The sequence below is a fragment of the Oryza sativa genome, chromosome 4 (genome assembly GCF_034140825.1).
Source record: "Oryza sativa Japonica Group chromosome 4, ASM3414082v1".
NCBI lineage: Eukaryota > Viridiplantae > Streptophyta > Magnoliopsida > Poales > Poaceae > Oryza > Oryza sativa.
The window spans coordinates 18,872,742-18,888,578 of record NC_089038.1 but is presented as its reverse complement, the minus strand read 5'-3'; the positions used below and the strand labels follow the sequence as shown (position 1 = coordinate 18,888,578).

General features: G+C 41.9%; 1 protein-coding gene and 2 long non-coding RNA genes across 4 annotated transcripts; 2 read left to right on the top strand and 1 right to left on the bottom strand.

Moving 5' to 3' along the window:
* Nucleotides 1-174: 174 nt before the first annotated feature.
* Nucleotides 175-14,695, top strand: LOC136351243 (uncharacterized). The gene is made up of 3 exons (XR_010740853.1): nucleotides 175-308; nucleotides 9,028-9,068; nucleotides 14,556-14,695. It is a non-coding gene; the product is annotated as an uncharacterized lncRNA (long non-coding RNA).
* LOC136356123 (uncharacterized) lies at nucleotides 2,342-4,601 on the top strand. The gene is made up of 2 exons (XR_010740852.1): nucleotides 2,342-2,820; nucleotides 4,352-4,601. It is a non-coding gene; the product is annotated as an uncharacterized lncRNA (long non-coding RNA).
* Nucleotides 4,033-14,319, bottom strand: LOC4335621 (uncharacterized). 2 transcript variants are annotated; one of them, XM_015780157.3, is made up of 16 exons: nucleotides 13,807-14,319; nucleotides 12,937-13,038; nucleotides 12,679-12,745; nucleotides 11,919-12,097; nucleotides 11,575-11,835; nucleotides 10,220-10,303; nucleotides 10,063-10,110; nucleotides 9,909-9,973; nucleotides 8,730-8,778; nucleotides 7,255-7,495; nucleotides 5,883-6,004; nucleotides 5,605-5,685; nucleotides 5,459-5,533; nucleotides 5,077-5,219; nucleotides 4,815-4,965; nucleotides 4,033-4,712 (listed from the first exon to the last, which is right to left on the bottom strand). In XM_015780157.3, exons 1-16 carry the CDS (start codon nucleotides 14,206-14,208, stop codon nucleotides 4,530-4,532), a joined length of 2,253 nt encoding a protein of 750 aa, XP_015635643.1. In that variant the 5' UTR covers nucleotides 14,209-14,319; the 3' UTR covers nucleotides 4,033-4,529. The 2 variants fall into 2 exon arrangements, with proteins under 2 accessions (XP_015635643.1, XP_025880914.1); XM_026025129.2 differs by having other exon boundaries at nucleotides 12,937-13,031.
* Nucleotides 14,696-15,837: the final 1,142 nt, after the last annotated feature.

Here is a 15,837-nt window from a genome sequence, read left to right as displayed (position 1 = left end):
AAAAGTCAACGGTGTCAAACATTTTGAAACGGAGTGAGTATATATGATTCACATGCTCATTGGCAACACTTGCAGTGGTGATGGTGAACCAAGTTCATGAATCATGGACTGGCCAGCCGGTGTCAATGACCAAATTTGCAGCAGCAATGACCAATGGTGCATTGCCAAGGTGCAGGAAGGTCAAGCATCGGAATGAAACCTCCACTCTGCCTAGATATGGATCGCATGAGTGGACTCAGGGAGCGAGACGTGTCGCGCATCAGGACCCTCCTGGACGGCATCGGACGGAGCAGCTCGCTAGCTCCAAGGTAAGCACAACACAAGTGTAGCTGATGATCTTGGGGTGCAGATAATTTGTGCCATTCTTTGTGTCTAGCTGCTTGCTGCTGTGTGTGTGAGCAATGAGTGCAACTTTTGGCCAAAGCTGGGAGGCAGTGGCCCAAAATGCCTTCTTTGATCCTAGTTTTTCTCTCAAAAGATTCTCTCCTTTCCAAAGTTGGGAGGCAGTGGCCCGTGCGCGGCTGGATGCGCCGCCGCCACAAGCCCCGTTGCCGGCGGGTGGGGCGGGGGGAGAACAAGGGGGAGGGCGGTGTCGCGGGGAAGGCGGACGATGATGCCGCACCCGTCGGCCTCCGCCGCTTCATCGTCCGAACCTATCTCGGTCATCCTCCTCCGTCGCGCCGTCACCTCCGGCCGCCAGATCTGGCGGCGGCGGAGCTGGATCCAACTGCTAGAGGGCCGGATCTGACTACGGCGGCACCGGAGACGAGGCCACGAGCCGCGCCGTCGCACGGCCTGCAAGGAGAGGCAACGGAGAGCGGGGGGAGGATGGACGACGACGGCGGTGGCGGGTGGAGGGCGGACGACAACGGAGGCGACTAGGGGAGGGAGGACGGAGGCGGTGGGAGTCCGGCGCCGAGCACGGGGAGCGGGGCGCGGGTGGGGCTGCGGCCGCGCGGTGGGGGAGTGGGGAACAGCCCGTGGTTAGGGTTTGGGGTATATGTGGTTGTTTTTCTGAAAAACCCCTTCGTTTTTTATGTTGACAGCGCTACCCTTAAAACGAAATTTTCTCTTCTTCACATTGTGTATTTGTGAAATAGGAGGGGTTTTTTTGCAACAAACATAACGGGCTGTGCACCTGTCCAAGGACGTATACGATAATTCGTGGAAACGCAAGGACTTTTTTGCAAAATAGCCTACTAATGCAACCTGTTCCAACCGCCGTCGAGTGTGTGCGCACGCCCCCACAGCGCCGAAAAAAAATCGTTGAACTGGTGACCGCTTACGAGCGGTCACGCAGGCGCGCGCGAGGAGCTGGGAGGAGGAGGAGCGACGTGTAAAGCAACGAGATAGCCCAAAAAAATTGAAAAATCGGAGAAAAACAGTACGGTTAGGGGAGTTATTGATTGATTATTATATCATGAAGTGAAAGGCCAAAAGATACTTTACTATTGGGATTTCTTCTCCATGTATGTATTCACACTATCATTTACCATTATATTTGAGATACAGAGAATAGTTCTTTCACTTCTTTCATAATAAATTCAAAATCAAATATGATGTGTATGTTGTTTGTCACCACGATCATGTTCATCCATGAATTTTTGTATTTTGTAAAGCAGAAGCCTCAAATTAACTCCCAGCACATTCGGAGATAACCAAGGTGATTGAAAAGATTAGGTGGGAAAGTAAGCTCTTGACTTCTTCTATACCTTAGAAAAGCTCAACACTTGATTATGATAATGCATGCACGGTGCACACATATGCAATTAACTAAGCAAATGTTACCTAAAGATATATGGCCCTACCAAATGCAAAGAAGATAATGTTCTTGCAGGTTTCATGGATTTTGGGGATGTTGACGTGAAGGGTCAGCCCCCCCCCCTCCCCTGTTTTTTGTCCAAAGAGGCATCTAGGCATCTAGGCTGTAGCAGCCCCATCGTTTGGCTTATTCGAATAATCCAAACGGCATATTTGTAAATAAAAAATAATTTGTCTTTTATATACATGTTCTTGATGATATAAAAGCAAATGTCGAAAAATAAACCACGATGAAAAAAACCAAAATCAACTCCAAATTTAAGGTTGAAAATTCAATTTTTGTCTGAGAAGTATATGCATAAGCGAAAGAGAAAATCCATGAAATATCATTGACAAGCACCCTAATCCAAGAAATGCCATCGACGAACGTAACTTCCAGGAAATGCCATCGTACGAGCCATTTTGTCCCAGAAATGTCATCACAGTCACTTTTACACCTTTAGATGCCGTTAATTTTGCCAAAATGACCAAATTACCCTTCTCAACCTAGGACAAGTCCCCTTCTCTTCCATTGCCGGCCACTCCTCTTCCACCTCTTCTCACGTCGTTGGCAACTGTCAAGGGGATCGACGCCGTCGCCGCACCCCCGCGCACGTCCTCACCTGGAGCACCCCAGTCGCCCTCACCCTCAAGCTCCCGCCGCCGTCCTCGAGCCCCCTCCCCCAGCGGCTTCTCCCCTTCCACCACCTTGCTAGCCCCCCTCTCTCTCTCTCTCTCTCTCTCTCTCTCTCTCTCTCTCTCTCTCCCCGATGGCGACCTCAAATGGCAAAGCGAGGCTGTGGTGGTTGAGGCGGCCTCGGCGGCTGTCAAGGAGGATCGACGCCAGCGGCGTGCGCAAGTGGATCTGGCCGTCGCGGCGATGGTTCCTATCCTCCTCGGGCCAACGGCACCCCAGTGTGCGTCCTTACCCAGAGCTCCTCCGTCGATCTAGCCCCCGAGCTCCTTCCGCCGCCGCCGAGCTCCTCCCTCGGCCTCCTACCACGAGCTCTTCCTCCTCTGGTCAGCCAATATGAAGGCCCCACTGGGAGCTTTCTTCTCTATGTATGACAAAAGGCGGATGATTTTGGGAATTTTTTGAGAATGCTACAATACTCAAGAACTTAGGCTAGAATTACTGGAAGTAGATGTTATCAAGAACTTCATTTGGCGAATTTTTGAGATTTTTCTCGTGTATAGCTTTCCTATGAAAATTCAAAATTGTTAGTTTGCATATACATTAAAATAGTCTTTACACAGTATCTAACGGAATACAAGTGACAGAGTAGTGATGGCAATAACATTTCTAGGACAAAATGACTCGTACAATGGCATTTCCTGGAAGTTGTGTTCGTCGATGGTATTTCTTAGATTAGAGTGTATGTCAATGGCATTTCATGGATTTAGGCTAGAGTGTTTGGAAATAATTAATTAACAAAATCCTCTGTAATACCGCCCAATTTTTTGCACAATTCATATGATACTTTCTTTTTGTAAATGGTTATTACAGAAATTCATAATCACCCTCGCTTGGTTTAGATTATTGAGAGGAATTTTTATATGGATTATATACCGAAGGCACACGAGAGTTTTCTTCTTGATCTGAAAAACAAAACAAAAGGTAGTCGACATAATCAACAAGGTGGAATGTAAATGCAGGAGGTATACCTAAATGTATACAAATGTAAAATCAGATAAAAAAACAAAGTACTCCCTCCGTCCCAAAGACTTATAGAGCTAGGCACAAGTATGGGTATTAAGGAAAATCATAAAAATAACTGAGATAGTTGTAATTGATTAAGATGAGAAAGTCGATTCATAAATTGAACAAAGAGATGGTTTTTATTGGTTAATACTGAGACTAAGAGAGAGAGTAGGTGAAGTAATTATATTTTAGAATAAAATTTAAATACTAAAGATAGTTATATTTTGAAATGGAGAAAGATGGCACTTGTTGCCTATCTGGAACGTCTGGGGTGTGGACAAGATCTAGTGGTAGCCTGCTGTGCAACCTGTGCAACATTATTTCAAGTTGTAGAGAAGGTCACACGTGATGAGTTAGCCCTGCACTATCGTTGGACTGTTGGTGACCCCCAACCGGAATACATTGTTCCGGTCCATCACATATTCGTATGCATATGCTGCATGCCTGATCTTCATTTCCTATGCAAATGGCAAGTGACATGACCAAAGCTCTTAAACCAAAGGAAATGTTGCCTCAAAACCAAAACCAAGTGACTGAAAGTCAGCCCTCATGCTCAATTTTAGCCAAGCAAGATGAACTCATACTCAACTAGTCAACTGTTCACAATCTCCAGCTACTACCAAGACCATTGTAAACAATGAAAATCACATGCGTATCCAGCAGTAGCAATTGTGTAGTAAACATGTTACGGTCAGGTCTGCCAACCTACTGACGGCTCAGAAGCTGCAATGCAATTCTATGCACTGGCCAACTTTTGGGAGTCACTTCTATAACGTACACTGTCAATGATTTAGAAAGGCTCTCAGCAATGGAGACCAAAACTGACAGACATCTTCTCGCCTATTGTAGCTCTATACAGATCGCGGCACGGTTTGACAAGAACAAAATTTGGCAATACAACACGAAGGAAGGTGTACCTATGCCTTTGGTACAGGTAATTTGGTCCTATAGTTGAAGGAAGTTACACCAGCATTTTCCTGAGTTCGCTGAGGACAAAATGAATGGCATTTCGCTGCAGCTGAGCCGACTACTGCAGCTTCTGCAACTTCTTCATATCTGATTCTACATTCACTGGGAATTTCAGCATGGCCTTCAGTTTGGCCACAGCCTCATCCATATTGTTGTTATCCAGGCATCTTTCACTTGGGGTTGCAAATAAAACTTCATTTAAATCTTCTTCGAGATGTAGTGAATATAGGTGCTCAAAGGCCTACAAAGAAAGTTGTTATTTTAGCTAAATAACTGTACTCAGAAATCTGTTGTATCCTATTATGTAAAAAAAAAAAAATGTGTGTCTGGACTCCCATCTTACTGCTTTCAGTCGTGAAACAACCATTTCCCTGACTGCGGATGATCGCGAGACTAAATTGATGATAAACAGACCACCTTCATCAAGGAACTTTTTCACCGCCAGAAGAAAAGAATCCTCAACAAAGTTTGCATGAGGGCAAGACAACCCAGAGCTGTGAAGCAGCCATGAACTCGAAATCAGAATGGGTCGATATGAAATTGTTTTGTAGTAGAACAAACATATAAGGGTAGAGGGCAGTCATCGAAATGTTGAGAGCAAATACCTCACGTCAGATGAATCAACATCAACAATAAGAATTTTAACTGCATTGTTCTCATTGCCAGTAGACATGAGCTGCTGGGTGGTAGCCCTACTGTTTGCAACAGCAATATCATCTATGAATTTGATTCCATCTCCCAAATGCACCTAACATAGGGAAAGGGACGATCAAAATAAATTGGGACACTATTGCAAGCATGCTATACTTGTATGGATGTTAGCTACAGTATATTTCCCAAACGAAAAAGAATCTTTAAGTAACTAATAAAACCTCCAAGAAGTCTTATGTATAGCTTGACACTTGGAGAGTTCTTTCCTATCTTTTGAAACAACTTAGGTTCTACAATAATATGCATTTTTAATCCTTTGATAGTACAATAACTCACCTGCAATTGCTCATCTGTTGAAAAGCCAAAATATTTGTTTGCCACCTCCTCTACCAAGGGATCTAACTCCACAACCTGTAAGGTTAGAGAAGCTGATCACCCCATTCAACCAATCAACTAAGATAAGACATTTTTCTTTCTTTTACCTTAATATCTAGGAAAGGGAGACATCCACGAAGAAACATTGGTAAAGTCCCTGCTCCAAGCCCTATGACGGTTGTGCTAACCTACAAAATGCATTATAGGGTTTGAATATTAGAAATGGTTTATGCTGTAAGCTAAGAACAAAATAACAAAGGCCACTGCAAGCATCCAGGCATTAAAATTAGAAATTTCATTTCTCATAAAAGAACAATCTTTAACACTCTAGGTCCATAGACTTGAAAGTTGAATTGCTCATGTAGAACGAGATCATGCTACTTACTTTTGTTCCAGCTACTGCAGCAGAATCCAGAGCAGATGCAATTAAAGAAAAGCCAGATATGATACTGCTGTGATAAGAGCTACCAAGGTAGCTATGATCAATCCTCAGAACGGTCTTGGATCCTACATATTATGAAAGACCAACAAATGGCTCATAAATAGAGGAAGATCAAACATTATATCATGCCTACTTTTTTACGAACTTATTGTCAATAAAAGATCATTAACTTCAGTAAGCAGTGAAATATTAAGAATCAGGTTGGCACCTTCAACCAGTATTTCAAACTACAGATTAACAAAAATATCCCTGATCACAGATACTCATTCTTGGTCAGTTACAAGCAAAGCTAAGGGTAACGACACTAGTGCTCGGAACGGCTCTTGTGGTCGTTGGAGTCGGACTCTGGTGCGTCACTCCGAGCACTAGAGTCATAACCCTTAGTTTTATCGTTTTCCTTAGTTTGCTTGGTTGTTAGTTTCCATGCTTAGGTTTGCTTTGCTTGTGGGTTAATCACGCACCATTTCGAGTTGCTTGTGGTATGGCTGCCTTTAATTAGGAGTTGAACTGCTTTCCCTTTCAGTTGTTTTAATTCAGATCAGACAATTTGAATTCAGTTATCCTAGTTTAGCCCGCCTTTATTTTTGCGCTGAATTTGTAAGACTTCAACTGTTTGTAAGACGTGGATTATGTATATCAACATTGTCGTTTGTGTACCCTAGCCTGTCCTGGACAGGGGTTTAATGCCTAGTGTAAAAAACCGGACCGGACCGGCGGTTCAACCGAAAAAAACCGGAACCAGAGGTTGGCACGGTTCGGTCGAATAGAAAGACCGGACATGCAATTGAACCGCTTCAGACTGCCTGAACCGGCCGGTTTTGTGATGAACCGGGCAATAAACCGCTTTCAGTCGGACCGGACTAACACAAGTCCGGTGAATGAATGGGCCACAACAACGGCCCAGTAGCATGTTTTGGGCCAGACTTGTCTGCGGGCTTGATTTTTTTAGCAAAAATTGAAGGAAGCGCGCGCTTGTGGGGAGTCGACCCCTGGTCGGTTGTTTGCAAGCCAACTCCCATAGCCATCCTACCATACAGATCTATGTGCTTGTATGCAAACACATATGTTACATATAGTTAGTGAACCGTGGTTCGACCGGCCGGTTCACGGTTGGACCGTCAGACCGGTGAACCAGCAGGGTGACCGGGTCGTCTACCGGTCCGGTTTTTTCCACTATGGTTTAATGCACATTCAGCTTGGAATTATGGTTCGTGAATTTCTGGGTGTGACACCCTAGCATGGATTATTCCTACCACAAGTATAGCAATCAATCTAGCATACCAGTAAGTTGAAACTTTAAATTTGCATGACATACCTGAGGGACCTTTTTTCTGGTTCCTCCTTTTTTTGGATGCTGAAGGTGATTTTTTGTTGTTTTCATCTGCCTTGTCACTGGTGGAATCTTTGACAAGCAATGCTTCAGATTGCACTAAGCCAGAATTTCTTTTAAATATAAGGCGCCGGAACATCTTTTCAGTCATAGAACTTTGGTCTTCATCATTATTTTCATAAACAACATCTTCCACAACCATAGGACCAGTTATTTCTGAAGTTACCTTCAAAATTCAACGCAAGCAGTCCATTAGAGAAGGTAGGGCATGCATACAAGTCAACAGTGATAAGAAAATGCAATTGCAACTAGCAAGTGAATCAGGTGGTTCGAGGTTCTACAATATAGCACTGACAAAGCTCGGTTCTATAATATACCATCAAACAACTAGTTTCTCCCTTACATTCTATCGTTGCTAGTTAATAGTTAGTCAAATTCCATTAAGGGCAAGAAAATGTTCATTTTGCCTCTAGGGTATCATGCGTCCTCATGGATTTCATTGGTCATGATCCACTATTTCTTCTCATTGATGAAAAATAGAAACCGCTTTTCTTTTTATCATCCAAGATTATTTAATGCGACATGGCATTGTGCAAAATCTCAAATTTATCCTAGGGGTAAAATGTTCACTTTTCCTCTCTTAACAGCGTTTGACTAACGGCGATGACATATAAGGAAGAAAATGAGTTGTTCGATGGTATATTGTAGAACTGAGTTTTGCCAATGGCATAACCAGCGCTTTGTTGATGGCATAGAATGGACTGACTCTTAGAACTTAGTATGCATCCAGTACAAAGTTGATGTATAGAAATTATTTTCAATCCTTCTTTCCTTTGAAAAAAAAAATTGTGTTATTTTCAGTCTAAACCTTGTCTTTCTATGAACAGAAACCACCCATTAGGATACCCAAATGAATAATATATAGTTTCTCATTCTTGGGATCATTCAAAACTGATAGAGATAACATACTGGTAAATAATGATAGATGAAAATCAGTAGATTAAGAGCATAAGATAGGTCCTTCGTAGGAGCCAGATTATGGAAGACTAGGCTACCTAATTATCATCTTTAAACAAAAACCTAAACTTAGTCCATCAACTAATGATGTCCAAACATCAACTTCACTGTTCTTCTGCCCAGCAACGGTTTTGCTGAAGTGAGGTATCAGAGGGACTCCTATACTTGGAAAAATTTATCAAGTGGACACAGTTCCATTGCATCTATCGTTCATGATAGACCATGGACGAAATACGCGCTAAATGACTTGAAGAGGTTTCAACCACTATAATTTGACAGTAAGCCCGTAATTATGCTTATGCAAAAGAATGGCACCAAGTCTGCAAAAGACTCCAATATTATATAGATGATGGTCAATCTGGATAACATTAGTCCTTAGGGCAAGGGCAAACAAAATTGCCACTAGAACAGGCATTCCACGGAAAATATATTTTAATAATTACCTCTTGCAGAATCTCTCGTTGCTTCACACCATCACCAGCCATCATGAACCTGCATAGTTGTTTTTACACCACAACCACGATTAAGAAACATTTTTTGGTTTTGCATTTTATGGTAGGAAAGTTGATTGAGAAAATTCAAGAAGCTCATAATGACCCCCCCCCCCCAAAAAAAAAAAAGGATTCCAAGTGGGATGTAGTGCACCACTGACATATGATTTTGCTTGTGTGTACTATTACAAACGCAACAACTGGTTAGCTCCTTCCCGATCTGACCATATATAGTTGGCATGCATTTCAGGTCATTTCTCAGCACAAGGTAACATTATTTGCATTACTGAGGTATGATTAACACTTGTCCTGTAAAATTATATTTACTTATGTACAAGGCAATAGTATTCCATGATGTACCTACAATAATCAATTCCGTGTTCTGTCGTGTTACTGTAATTGATTAGTAAATCAACCTAACAAGCTTATAGCTGATAGCATTCCACCACGTACCTCTGCCACTATTACTAAGTCCAAGTACGCAATAACTATATTGTTTTATACTTATATATGAAATCAACTCGTTCCAATTTGGAACCAAGGCCATTAACAACTCGTTGCCCAGCCTAGATAACACGTGTAAATGTGTAATATAGGAAAAGATACACCCATGCCCAAAACAAAGATGGATTTGGTTACAGTCCTAAAAAAGCAATAATATGATACTATTTTGTGACGCTATTACATCAAATTAACCTATGGATCTAGGGTAAACATATCATAACAAATAAGGGGATGTAATATATATAATAACCAGGGAATGTGCATTGAAATAAACAAACAGCACCAGGAGATATAATAATGGTGATGATCATGCTGTCTCAAATAGGACTACATACAGGATAGGTGCACCAGACTAATTTGGCATCAGCGAATTTCTATTAGAACTAGATTGAGTTTTCATGCTGGACCAATTGCAAAGCCTTACTATAATCGTGGGCACTGATAAACCCCTCTTTTACTAACTACCAAACTGTAAAGTTTGTCTTAATAATTTGACATTTTCATTAGGATCCTTTTCCTACAGTTGTACTTCCAAAGAAATTGACATTTTTATTTCCTTAACATGGAAACACGAATTCTAGGAAAAAAATGCTGACAAAATTTCAAATAGAATGCATTGACACCTACGGTATACGAGCTTCCTCTTCAGGATTTCCAGGTTCCAGATCCTTAACAAGGGGAGATAAATCATTCTGAAAAAAAAAGAAGCAAAACAATAACATTAGGATAGTGTGTATTAGCCTGTGGAATTTGCACAACATCCTAATTTGCAAACAATCACCTTGATAACATCCATGTCAGCATTTGCATGTCTGCTATCCAAGAATACCTAAGGTAAAGGTAAGTTCATGGCACAAATATAAGCAATGAAAATGCTGTAAAGTGATCCCAAATATCAAATTATAATCACACTAGGCTTGCATCCATCACAGTTGTACCATAATTAGACGAGCAGCCTTTGCACTTTCAACAACATGCCACTGTCCTTCTTCTGAAGCAAAAAGCCATTCATGTGCTCGAACCTGAAAGCAAATTATGTTCATTAGCAATCATGAGTGCCAGAGTAACTGTTTTGGCTTTCATATAGCTTAATGGAAGAGAACACAAATACTAGAGGGCTACTCAGCAACTCTGGTTGTCAAAAGAAGCCTAGCTAGTACCCACATAGCAAACCTTTTGATGCAGAACCACAATAGACATAAAGCAGAGGAACAAAACGGTGAGAATAGAGATAGAGAAAGACTTTAAGCCTATACAAGACTCAAATTTACAAATTTGAAGTGCGTCCCATACCTTCCACTATAAATGGGGATGGGAGCAGGACTACAGGAGTGATTACCCTATCCCCACTCTCAGCTATATCCCCACTATGCGCACATCTCCATACTATTCAGCTATGTATAATTTATTTCTTCCGTTACAATTTCCCTATAATATGCAGCGCACACCTCTTTTAATACTATTTACCATATTGTGTACTAGTAAGTTAATTATTATCTTGCAGTGATGTTACTTGTCCCAAATCCTAAACTTCTGTTGCACCACATAATCTTTCCATTGCAACATGCACAATTAACATATTTGCATGAAGGTTTACCATCTCCCTCGTAATACTTCAATGTAAGGTACGGCAGGTCAAAACCACATAAAAAGATAAATCATGCCAAGAAGGAAATAGATTGGGTGGCCTCAAGATTTGTGTTTCATACAATTTGAATAAACTGGATGCATCCCTCACCAAGTATGCAATACAGAATCACATTTCAGCGGGCAACAGGCATGTGCTTAAAAAAGTAACACAATACTCCTTCCATCCCAAAATGTACTATGTCGTTGACTTTTCGCATGACATTTGACCATTCGTCTTATTCAAAAAATTATATAAGTATCATTTATTTTGTTGTGACCTGTTTTATCATCAAAGAGACTATAATCTTAACTTATAGTATTACATATTTATACTAACTTTTTTAATAAAACAAATGTTATGAGAAAAGTCAACGGCGTCATATATTTTGAAAATGATGTAGTATTTGATATATGCATTGAAATTGGTATAGGAAGTGAACAACATGGATACATGTGGACCCTAAATAACATTGATCAACACAGTTTTCTATTCCATCTAGTGTAATTTGATTTTCAAGTATATTTTCTGATCATTTTATCATATGCTTGTTTCTTATACGACATAGTAGATCAAGAAAATGATCAGTAGGGGATTGAGTAAAATTAAATAACAGTAAGTACTGCAACAAAAATCAAAGCTGCATATTGACAGTATATAGCTGACCTTAGGCACAATAAAAACTCCACAATGATATACAAAGGTCTCAGTTCGCTTTCTGGCATCCAAGAGAACAGCCTTATAGCAATAAAGTGAATTTCCCTGATCACCAAGAATGAACATCCTTCGTCGTCCTGGGATAATCACCTTCAGATCTCCTACAGCTCCTAACTGAAGATCGCGTAATGACAAAGTAATATCAACACCAGAACTGTATGACTCCCGGATGGTGTTTTCCTTCTCAAGAGAATGAATCACATCATTTGCCTGCAGCACCAATATAAAATATAAGAGTAAGAGTACCGACAGGAATTAATTATTTGTTTTCCATCAGAAGAATATAGCAGTACCTGTTTCATGTTACAGAATTTACCAGATTGGTCTAATAGTGATTGTATTGGGTGTACTACACCCATCTTTCCTTTTACCATGACCACCATGAAAGTCTGGAAGGCAGACTTAGAGGATTCATTACCTATAGCTTGAATGCTCATATCCCATCCAAACCTGAACTCAGACAAAAGCAGAGCTGCAGGAGAGAAAGGAGCAAAACACTGTTAGTCAATTACGAAAATAACCTCCGAGATATTAAATTGGTTATTTATATCATTTGTGGAACAGTTTTGAAATTTTGATTCAGACCACAATATCTATGAAAGTATGCAGATTATCTGCAAAAAGTACATCATTGATTTCCAAGAAAGAAGAGAAGAAAACACCATTATTTCTATTGTTAAAAACACATTCATAATCATAAAGTTTTTTTTTTTAACTTATAGTTTCACGCTAATATAGTTATTAAAGCTTCCCTGGAAACATTGGAAGTATATTTATTAAGAATAGTCAAAGTCACTAAGATGTATAAGAAGAATATTGATGCAGTCATAAAAGCAATGATCAAAGTTTCTATGGAAACATGAAAAATCAATACTCGATATCTTTGGTCAACTAAAAGCAAAACAAAAGAAGTATAGCTGAAAATTTGAAAGTATATTCACTAGAATACTTCAAAACTGTAAGACATATTGGAGGTCCTAAGTGTAACTATGTAACAGGAAAAGACTTCAATTGTCAGGTAATCAGTTCTCTCAATAATTGACAGAAGCTCACCTAGGACATGGGATTCTGCAAGGGTAAGGCAAGCAAATTTCCCTCCTGATTTCAAAACTCTCTTTGCCTGTAAGACAAGCAAGAGGCGCTTACTAAGTCAGACATAACATAAAGAACAAAACATTTCCATAAATTCCATTAGATATATAAAAAATCAAGAATGCAACACTAACATGCACCATTTAAAATTCAAAATGGTATTTCTATTACAACATCAAACATCAGTATTTAAATTTGGAAACATGTTACACTTAATACCTCATTTAGATATTTCATCCCTAGTTTTGTGCCAGCCTCTGGCTCCATAAGAGCATCCAGTCCACCCTTATCAAGTATGACATCAAATGATCCATCTGTGAACTGGCAATTTGATGCATCAGGTAGGTTCAATAAGATATCGAGTTACAGGTTGATGGACAAACAGAAAACAAAAAAAAAAACACTCAGTCAGAAGAAGTGAAGAACCCTCTAATTCTTAAAAAATGGCAAGGGAAAATGAAAAGAACTCTTTAAAAGTGTATTGTGTACAGAAAACATTGAGAATGTAACAGTTCGCTACCATTGTAAGAAGCATAAAACATAAAAGCCCCACAATTATTCCACTAGGCTCATTCAGGGTTTCAACCAAATGAGTTGCCCCCTTCTGTAATTTGCTTGATCCATCATGTCACACACGCGACAAACTAAAATCATGAGCATCTGGTGCAAGCTGCCCAAGGGTGAAAATAACACACCACATGCGTTCATTCATTTAGATGATTTGCATGACAATATGTTCAGAAGCATTCACAATCAACCAAATATGCTTGAATTCTCAGCATTGCCTACTCATCAACCTCCAAGAGCATGGCATTAGCAAGAGCCTCCATTCTAGCCATCAGATACGAAATTCAGTTAACCATTCCACTAAAGACAACGAGTACCAAAAATGGTCGGTGCCGATTTATCCTCAATTCGGTGGCTAATGCCTAATTGCGTGGTCCAGTACAAAATCAATTCCAAGCAGAGCCGCAATTCCGTATAGATTCGCCCCCACACACACCGCAACAGCACTACGAAAATCCTAGCTCCAAAGCAGCCAACAAATACACCGAAGCGGATGAAGCGCACGGGGGGTCGTGGCCGTACCTGCATGTCGGTCATGTCCATGACGCGCCAGCGCATCTCCGGGCGCGCGCGGGCGTGGCGGCGGAGCATGTCGGCGACGAGGACGCGGGAGAAGTCGACGTTGGTGACGCGGCGGAACCCGGCGTCGTAGAGCCTCTCCGAGAGCACCGAGCTCCCGCACCCGGGCACCAGGATCTCCGGGGCCTTGCCTCCGCCCTCCGCGCCGCCGCCGCCATGGAGGAGGGAGAGGAGCGGGGCGCGGAGGTCGTCCCACTCCGCGTACCACTCGAAGCTGTCGCCGGTGCCGCGGAGCGCGAAGAACTTGTCCCAGTTCTCCCGCGAGGTGAAGTCCCCGAGAGTGTCGAGGATCGCCGCGCCCCCCGCCGCCGCCGCCGCTGCCGCTGCCGCCGGCGTGGTCGCCATGGTGGTTGGAAACCCTAGCTAGGGGTTTAGGGGGATGGATGGCGGCGGGTCGCCGTGGTTTGGGACTTGGGAGCGAAAATGGCACGAGTGGAAATGAGATACGAATTGCACGAGGAGAAGAAATTTGCACATTAGCCATCCTTAACAACTGGCTTTGTTAGGATGTTCATCGTTAAAATGGGATTCGCTTTTATCCTACTTTTAAGCTGTGAGCATTCGTTATAATATTATTTTCGCTATTTCTTATACACTTATAAGTCATTTTTCATCCATTTAATTTTTTCAGACCTTTTTGCCTCCGGCTGCATCTTCACTCTTCTCCTCTATTCTCTCTCCTCCACTCGCAGCAAACCAGGAAGCGAACCTGGCGGTGCAAGCGCGTGGAAGGAGGGAGGCGGCACCGGCGCTAGCGCGGAAGGAGGAAGGAAGGAGGCGGCGATGGGCCGGCGGCGACTGCGGCAGGCGTGCGGAAGGAGGGAGGCGGCGGCGCTGTCCACTGGCATCGTAGAGGGAAGAGGAGTTGCCGGCGCGCAGAGGAAGGAAGGCGGTGGTCCTGGTAGTGGAGCTCGAGCAACGACGAGGAGTGGCGGTGGTGCTTGGGCTGTGGCAGGCAGATCCGGTGGGGGATGGACGTGCGAGCTTTGAGCATCCTCTTACCTCCCCGTCGTCGCCACCACCTTGCCCTCTCTCTGCCGGCGCACAGCCTCGGCTCGCGGCGCGCCGCCGTCACCTCGCCTTCTCCCTGCGTGTGGAGGAGAGAAAAGAGAGAAGAAAGGATGAGAGGAGAAGAGAGAAGGTGCAACCAGGGACAAAAAGGTCCGAGAAAAAAATAAATGGATGGAAAATGATTTACAAGTGCAACAAATAGAGAAAATGGCATTGTTGCGAATTCCCACAGCTTAAGAGGCGAATGCCATTTTAACGATAGTATTCTAGTGAAGCCAGTTTTTAAGGATGGCACATATGCAAATTTCTCCACGAGTAGTAGTAGGAAAGGAAGGGCAAATTCAGAATCGACTAAATTCTACTGAATTAGTATCAAATTGATATGCTCCACCTTGATAAATCAAACTATATCTCTATATGTGTATATGCATCCCCGTTATAAGAAAAATACATCTACCGAATATGATATGTCATGCGTCTAAGACTTGGCTACATTTTATGTGGTCGACAGATGGAATTTTAATTTGTGAAAAAAATTTCATATGGTTGGTTAAATCAGACTAGATAGATGTGAGTTCACTTTTGTCTAAAAAGCAAGATGTGACTTGATAGAATCTTGGTTTGTTCTGTTTATTTTTCTTTTTAGAAATTATTATAGGGAATAGTAGAAAGGCTACTTAGGGTGTGTTTGAGGAGAAGGGGATTGGAGAGATTGAGAAGATACGCAAAACGAGGTGGGCCATTAGCATATTATTAATTGAGTATTAACTATTTTAAATTGCAAAAATGGATTAATATGATTTTTTAAAGCAACTTTCCTATAGAAATTTTTTTAAAAAACGCACCGTTTAGTAGTTTGAGAAGCGTGCGCGCGTAAAACGAGGAGCTTTCTCACCCAATGTCACTGGAACGAACACAGGTGCAAGTTGTTATGGTATAGTTATAAAAAAAGAGTTGTTAAGG